This window comes from Trypanosoma equiperdum (assembly GCF_001457755.1).
Source record: "Trypanosoma equiperdum strain OVI genome assembly, contig: ctg_721, whole genome shotgun sequence".
Classification (NCBI taxonomy): Eukaryota; Euglenozoa; class Kinetoplastea; order Trypanosomatida; family Trypanosomatidae; genus Trypanosoma; species Trypanosoma equiperdum.
In genome coordinates this window covers 2,609-10,541 of record NW_027124667.1, presented here as the reverse complement: position 1 = coordinate 10,541, position 7,933 = coordinate 2,609, and the positions used below count along the sequence as shown (strand labels likewise).

At 50.8% G+C, this 7,933-nt stretch overlaps 3 protein-coding genes and 1 pseudogene across 4 annotated transcripts; all 4 read right to left on the bottom strand.

The window, feature by feature from the left end:
* Positions 1-171: 171 nt before the first annotated feature.
* TEOVI_000332300:pseudogene lies at positions 172-2,238 on the bottom strand (annotated as a pseudogene). Its single transcript has one exon. A coding segment is annotated over exon 1 (2,067 nt).
* Positions 2,239-3,407: 1,169 nt separating this feature from the next.
* Positions 3,408-4,235, bottom strand: TEOVI_000332200 (ADP-ribosylation factor-like protein; the record flags this gene model as incomplete). The annotated part of the gene is made up of 1 exon (XM_067226244.1): positions 3,408-4,235. The coding sequence occupies one exon, from the start codon at positions 4,233-4,235 to the stop codon at positions 3,408-3,410; it is 828 nt and encodes a 275-aa protein (XP_067082345.1).
* Positions 4,236-4,614: 379 nt separating this feature from the next.
* On the bottom strand, positions 4,615-6,480 carry TEOVI_000332100 (uncharacterized protein; the record flags this gene model as incomplete). Its single annotated transcript, XM_067226243.1, has 1 exon — positions 4,615-6,480. The coding sequence occupies one exon, from the start codon at positions 6,478-6,480 to the stop codon at positions 4,615-4,617; it is 1,866 nt and encodes a 621-aa protein (XP_067082344.1).
* Positions 6,481-7,061: 581 nt separating this feature from the next.
* TEOVI_000332000 (small GTPase, putative) lies at positions 7,062-7,742 on the bottom strand (the record flags this gene model as incomplete). The annotated part of the gene is made up of 1 exon (XM_067226242.1): positions 7,062-7,742. The coding sequence occupies one exon, from the start codon at positions 7,740-7,742 to the stop codon at positions 7,062-7,064; it is 681 nt and encodes a 226-aa protein (XP_067082343.1).
* Positions 7,743-7,933: the final 191 nt, after the last annotated feature.

Below are 7,933 nucleotides of genomic sequence, written 5' to 3'. Positions count from 1 at the left end.
ATTCTCAGATGAAGCAATAGATCCTGCAGATTCTCGTGGGACAGGTGCCGGTGGCACAGAAACTCTTGGAGGTGGTGAAGCAACTGTAAGAACTGCAGCTACGCCATCGCTGCTCACCGTGCGCAGAGTTAAGGGCATCCTGGAGACAACTTCAGGGATTAATTGCCCATCGCTATTGCCATGCAGTCGAAATGATGGGGTTTTGCCCTCCTCTATTCCCACAGCAAGGTCGCTCAACTCGCTGCCTGAATCATCACTAGAATCAACACCAGCGGTCATCAGTCCTCTAGGCAGTTGAACCGCACCCTCCTCTGTTGAAATCGACGTGACGATATCGCCCTTGCTGTTCTCAACCAGTGAAGTCCGCTCTGCAGATATTACGGCGGAGCTTGCTGGATAGCTAACGGCGCCACCGTCGGGATCGGTTCTCTCTGTGGGTGGAACGGGAGCGTCGCCAGAGCTCCCTTTCTGTGAAGACATTACATTTCCCTTCACAGGCGAAGATGCGTCTTCGTTCCCTGGGTGGCTGATTTGCATGCCATGAGAGCTACTTTGGCTCTGGGTAGTGTCGGTTATGGACAATTTCGAGAGACCCGACACGGGGGAGAGAGTGGTTGACGAACTGGCCGGCGTGCTCGTCGACGAGACTTGCCGGACGATTAGAACATCGTCAATATGCTTTGTAAGCAACCGCTGCCTCTGTGAATTATCCATGAAAGGGGTTACTATTTTCTTGGGTAGTTGGTGTAACTCGGTCTGCTGTTCCTCATCTTCTACAACGGTTCCACCACCCTCTATAAGACGTCCCTGTTCGAACAACTTGTCTGGAAGCAGTCGCTCGCACCTTTCTTTCCACATCAAGCAAGAGCGTCGAAGCTGCATCTCTCTATCCTGAGCCAGTGCTCGTTCTTGTTGAACAGCTTCCTGAAGGCACCGCTCCATAGACTCCTTCATTTCGCGCTGGCGGGTGAAAAACTCCTGGTGATATGCCGCTTCGCGTGCATTATGCTGCTTTAACAGGGTCAAAAGGGCATCACGTTCCTTAACCACAGCCTTTACCTCCTCAGGACCTCCCACCGTGTGCATCATCTGTTCGAAGGCTTGAAGCCGCTCTCGAGCCTCAGCCAGCTCACACTGGGTGGCCCTCAGTTCCTCCTGCACCCGTGTCAGAGCTAAGGCCGTTTTTCTGAACAAGCACAACTCCTTAGATATCAACTCATTCTCCTCCCGGACCTGCTCAAGGGTACTTTTTGTGCGCATAGCGTCGTCCATGCATTTTCGCAGTGCTGTAGCGTTCTCAGACGCTCTTTCCTTTAGCTCAGCGATAAAGAGATCCTTTGCCCGTGAAGTCTCCGCTTCTCTCTGTAACTTCGACCTAGCTGGGTGATTTTGTGCACCTCCAGCGCCGCCACTAGATGGAACCTCAGCCGCGAGGCGAGCCACTTCGGCCTGATAAACAGCCAACTCCATCTTCAACTCCTGCAACTTCGAAACCCGTGCATCCCTTTTCCAGACTGCCAACTGGGCATGTGATTGCTGCAGCCGCCTCCACACCTCACCATTTTCTCTGGTAAGACGCGCCACCTCAGTGTCCGTGCCATTATAACACCCCCCTACTTCAGCAGGTTCTGTCACGCCCGAGGGAACCGGAACCCTCGGCGCTCGAAACGCACGAAGTGCTGCCTCAAGCTCCTTCAGCTGCACATCTTTGGTGAGTAACTGAGCCTTATATTTAGCGTTCTCGTTTTTGAGGGTGATGATTTGGTCGTCTACTGAAAGAGCCGCGCGGCAATCCACTACCTTCGCACGAAACCGTTTACTGTGTGACTCTCTATACGGTCTGAGAACATCCCTAATGGCCCCAGTTCCAGACCCCGTTGCAGAGCCCGGAGGAGGGGACTTCCGCGCCTTCACACATGTTGTAAAGTCCCGTTTCGATGAGTGGCATCTTTCTTGAGCTCCGTTGCACTCCCACAACATTGGCGTTACTGCGCGATGCCCTACTTCGTCCTTCTTTTGGGTGCTGTATAAAAGTGACAGCAGTGTGGGTCCACATCCCAAGACGTCACGTTCCCCGGGGGCTGCAGAAAGGGCTTTGGAATCCACAACCTCGCCCTCATTCACATCAGCCGCCGCAGGATACTGCACTCCACAGGTTTCCAGGAGTTCAGCGGGAGCTTCTACAACAAGTTGTTGCGGCGACGTGGGAGTTGTAATGTTACCCACACCACTTTGCATCCTTGGAAGTGCCCACTTCTGGATTTGGATTGCCACCTTTATATATGGGTGCGCATGGCCCCATAGCAAAGACGAAAGAGGGGGCACTTGGGATTAGCAACAGGCAAAGATACAAAAAAAAAACAGCATAAATAAATTGAATACTCTTTGTAAGCAATTGTATTCCCTCACTCGGCTATCCGGTTTGTCAACTTCCCTCACAACGCTACAAAGGAGGCGTGAACACCATGAGAAAAGCTTCCACTCATGTGATGGTGTAGAACAAGTCGTTAAGACCGGAATAACTGTTGGCTGCGCCGACCGCAGGAAAATTTTTTTAAAGCAACCACCGGCCTCCAGTAGCAACTATGAATAATAATCAAAACAACACCATAAGGCGTGTATCCAACCCCAATTAGGCGGACTTCCATTAGTAGAAAGAAGCTAGAGAAGTAAAAAAAAATCTACAAGGTGTCCCCGCATTCACTCCCCACGCGTTCGCCCATCGAATCACTTCACCACCTGCAAGCGAAATCGGCACAAAAGGGAGGAGGAGCACGGCACACGCCGTCAAACCCGTCAGAAACAAAACCGGCGAGGACAGTGCAGAAAACATTTTGTCATCACCTTCTCAGCCACAAGTTGAATTCCTTCAATTAGCAACCGAATTGCTGTACTGTGGTGCGCTGAGGCGAGAGTTGCTTCCGCAGACCACATCGGCACGTGATGTGAGCACAGAAAGTGGCTGGAAAGAACCACAGCCAACAAACGTGGGTCCGTTGTGCGTACTCACCAGAATTTCGTTCCGCACTTTAATCCTATATTCCATTTTGGGGCCTTAAATGAAACAAAGTAAGAGAACGCGGAAAAAATGTAGGAAATGGAGCGGGCCTAACGTGTGTCTCGCGCACAGCGGAAGAAAAGAGCTGGGTTGAAAGTACGACACACGCGAATTAGGCAAACGTGTTTCCTTTAGGAAATCTGAAGCCTTTTGAAACAGCTGATAGGGGGGAAATAGAATAAACAAATAGAACATTTTACACAGATTTGCCTTACTGTTGCGACAATTGCTCGTGGGGGTTCCCCTATGATCCACACGCTCCAGACCGCCCCATGGCCAGTTGTGAGGGAGGCACGCAAAATAAAATAAAATAAAAAAATAGCAAGCCCTGAAGAGGTGGAGCTTCCAATTATACTTGGCCGTCTGGCCTTAACGATGGGCGTCTCTTTTTCAGGGTGTCTACCACCCACGACAAGCCGGAGCTCAACCCCTCCCCTGTCTCAGCCGAGCAGAGCTCGATGTGCCATGGGCGATTAATTGTGTCACGCAGGTTGAGTGATGACATAACCTCCTCCTGCGACGCCGCTTCTGGGATGTCTTGCTTGTTCGCAAACAGCAGAAGCGGCACACCTACTAACTTTTCCTCCTCTAAAATATAGTGAAGCTCCGTCCTTGCTTCCTCTATCCTCTCCATATCAGCAGAATCAATAACGAACACGAGCGCATCAGTATGGTCAAAGTAGTGCCGCCAGTAAGATCGGAGAGACTTCTGACCTCCAACGTCCCACACAACAAATTTCAACTCATCTGCGGTGATGTTTTGAATGTTAAACCCCTGCGTTGGGAAAGTGTCGGATACTTCCTCTTCACATATCCTCCTCAAAAGACGCGTCTTACCGGCGTTGTCAAGGCCGAGCATCAGGATCCGACGCGTTCGGCGCGAAAAGGGTCGGATCTTGAGAAGGAACTCCAACAGGCCCATGCGTGGCGGATTGGGGGGGAGCACGTCTTCACCTGCGGCCCCAGAGCCAGACGAAGTAAGAATGACGATAACAGCACCGTTCTTTTGACAATCAATTTGTGCTGATTCACAGTCGTTGTCTTGGTTTGGTTTCGATTCACGCAGCGGTTGGAAGGTATGCAAAAAAATTGAACAACGTGAAAAGAAAAGTTTTTTACGGTACGAGGACCAGCAGGAACTCAGGAAGCAACAGCGGCGCCAGCGTTGAAAGAACATATCACCCGGTGCGAAAAAACAACAACAAAAGATAAGCGTTGGAAAGCACTTGATTTCGACAGATTCTGCAGAATTAAGAAAAAAGAGAGGAATATGAAGAAATACATCACCAAAAATTAGGTTTTCCACGTGCCTTTTCCCCCTGCTTGCTTCGCCCTTGGAAAAAAAAATGCAGAGAAGCAACCTCCGGAGCGGAATTCAACACAAAAGAGTAAAAAATAAATAAACTCGTGGAAACAGCAAGAAACTAGTGTAAAAATTAGCTGATGATAATTACAAAGCAAACATTCAGAGGAGGGGGAAACGGGGGGGAGCAGAAGGAAGGAGAAAGTCGTCGCCAGAGTAACGGATTCAGCAACGTTAAATGCCATACGGTCTGTCAATCTCGTATAACCTCAAACGTTCCATCATCGTATTTGTCACAGTGTATCTCCTTTTTCTCCCCACACTCAGCGGCGCCATGCGCCCTCCGGCGTCTTAACTCCCTATTTTTGCGGTCGCGGTTGCTTCTTTGCCTGCTACTGCGCTCTGGCCGTGACTTGGGTTTAGATCCGGTTGACGTTAGCAATACGCTCTGCATTTCTCGTAAAAGAACATCGATATTTGCCTTCATGCTGGATGTCATCACCGCCGACTGTTCAGCTCCCGGTAGGGAATTCACCGACACGGGTTCCTTCAACTGTATCCGAGTCCTTGGTGGTAGACTCTCATCAGCATCGCTGCCGTTTCCTGCAAGGGACTCTTCATCTGTCAGGCGTAACTCCTCTTCCTCTTCATCTCCCCCGACACTAAAGAAACCATCGTCCAACGTCGCCGCCTCCCCTAAACTAAAACCGCCACCACGACCGTCAAACGTGCTCCCCTCCAAATTGCTTGTTCGGGGCATGTTCGCATGGAAACTATCAGTATAACCGCCAATAGAAGTTAATGAATCCCCTGCTACTGCTTTGTCCCCCCGTAACAGTGATGCGGCCGCTGCCACAACTGGGGATGGCAAACGACGGACACAACTAGCATTATGGCTGCTGCTGAGCGTCTCCGCCTCGTCGTCCGCTGCAGCCTCGCTGCTCTGGACACCAATATGGCCGCCAACGTCCCCAAAGCATTCTTCACATGTCTCATCACCTTCAAGGTCATCAAAGAAGCCCTTCGCTATCCCATTTTCCTCCACATCCTCTTCCTCACACACCACGCCTCCGCAACCGCGCGTCGTCGCGTGCGTGAGGGAAAGGACTTCTCTTCGCGGTGTCGGCGGGGCGCAATCGCCTCTGCGGGGATTATGTCCACTGCGTGCCTCACCCATTTCTCTCTCCTTGCGCAACCTCCGCAGTTCCTCCTTCTCATGCAACTGGCGCCTTGCTGACTCGTCTAATGTCCGGGTGCTATGACGCTCAATGTGCTGGAAACAAGAATTTATCTCCCCTTCAAGCGACAGCACCTTAACAAGGAGGAATGGCGTCTCAAAAGCATCCCATAGGGATTCCATGCCATCACCTGTCACCGCACTGATGCTCACAAATATTGCCGACGTCGAATAACATTCCAGAGGCGGTCGACCGCCAGACACCGCCAAAACCATCGGAGTTGTCGTCCGGCGAAGGGATTTGCACACGGCACTAACGTCACGCTCCGACACAACAAGCGACTCCCTGGGGGCATCGCGGAAGTTAATTACAATTACGATACATGTGGTTGGTGGGACGTGGGGCGCTTCACGCACAACGTACTCGAGCGACTCTTTCCGTCTCCTATCAATGACAAATAGAGCGACATGGCAGCCGCGGTAAACATCCACGGTGTGCATATCCGCTACCGTGCCGGATGTGCCAGAGGGTGTTGCATCGTCGACAACATCCCATAACTCAACCTTTGCTCCCCCACACTCTACCATAGTATTGGTTGAAGTGCGACTTCTATAAAAAAACGTCCCAGCGCTGATCCCTGTTGATGGAGTATAGCGAGTAGCGGGCACGTAACCGCAGAGCCTCGAGACAACTGTGGACTTTCCAGTGCCTCTCATACCACGGACGACAGCCTTCATGTTTAAATGTTTGCCCAGCTGTATTGCCTGCTGTACATCCGGATGTATGGGCCAAATGTTCGTCCTACCACCAACAGAACATCGGTCGATCAACCCGCGTGGGTAGCTGTCAAAGCCGCTCGCCACACAACCGTCTCGACAACCAGTGACGGGCGGGACCGTCGCCGAATTATCAGGTATTTCCGATGGTTTAAAAAGTGGCATGCAATGCCTATACGAGTAATGCTAATATTTATAATGATGCTGTCTTCTTCCCAGTTATTTCGTCGTTGCTACTGGTCAAGCTGACCTTCCTCAGCACTAATCTCGTTTTGGTGGTGATGTTGTTTCACGACCCATGAGGGAAAGAAGAAAAAAAAGAAAGTGAAACTGGAACACATTTTCATCAAGAGGCAAAGCGGAGTTGCACCCACAGATGCACAGACAGGGACACACATGCAACCACAAAAGAGTCTCCGCGCACAGAGGATAGTAAAACGAGAAGCGCGTGGAAAAAAAAACATTTGTAGATAACGTACAATGAAAAGAGGGAGGGAATATGATCACCACACAAAAGGTCACGGGAACCTTTCCCCCACTACACCCTCCCCCACTGGCCGGCGTTCGATTCATGTCTACCGTACCAACGGGCACGCGTGTCGAGCACTGGAAAACAATGCACTATGCGCGTGTGTGTGTGTGTGTGTGTGTGTGTGTGTGTATACTTCCACAAACACGCGCCGAGTAATGTGAGATAAAATTTAAAAGCACAGCCGAAAATAACGGGCAGCTCCTTTACCCAGCGGCTACATAACACTGCACTTTTTCTTCTTTGACTTTTTGGACGACTTCTTCCCCGCTCCACCAGATTTCGATGACTTCCCTGCGTTCCCCGCACCTGTGGAGCCGTTTCCATCCGCCTCACTCTTTAATTTGCCGCTCGGTCCACATTCGCCCCCCGGTGCCTCGCTAACGCACATTGCTGCCACGTACTCGAACAACTGGGTGACATTAAATCCATCCTTCGTAGAGACGCGAAACAAAGGCAACTGCAACTTAACAGCGAGTTTCTCCACCTCTTCAGCCACTACAGCGGCCTGCCGTGCAAGATCAAACTTTGTCTGGCACAGAACCATTGGTATGCTTCCACACACACGCTCAACGCACCTCTTCCACATCTCTATTCTCGCAAAACTCTCGCTACTGTCGGTGCTGAAAACCAGGATAGCCACCGCGGCATCAAGGTAATAGATATCCTTTACAGAACTAACTGTTTCTTGCCCAGCCGTATCCCAAAGAAAGAGGTTCACTGTCGTGCTACGTTGACGGAGGCAAACGCTCTTCTCCATATACTCCACACCGACAGTCCTATTGTACTGATTACTAAATGTGCCCGTGACGAAGCGCCGCAGCAAAGACGATTTCCCAACATTCCCATCACCAATCACAATTACTTTCACTCCGTTTAACCCACCTCTCTTCAACATCGCTAATAACTCCTCAAGCCACACTCTCCTCTTCCGCAGAGCCACACACACAACAGTTTGTACCAGGGATATGAGCTAAGCGGCAACGAGAGCAGTGTTTAGCTACTATGAAACCCTTCACAACAGAAGACACGTCCGGCTACCTACAGTCACTTTGCAAAATAGCCGATCACACATCACACAAAAAGGGA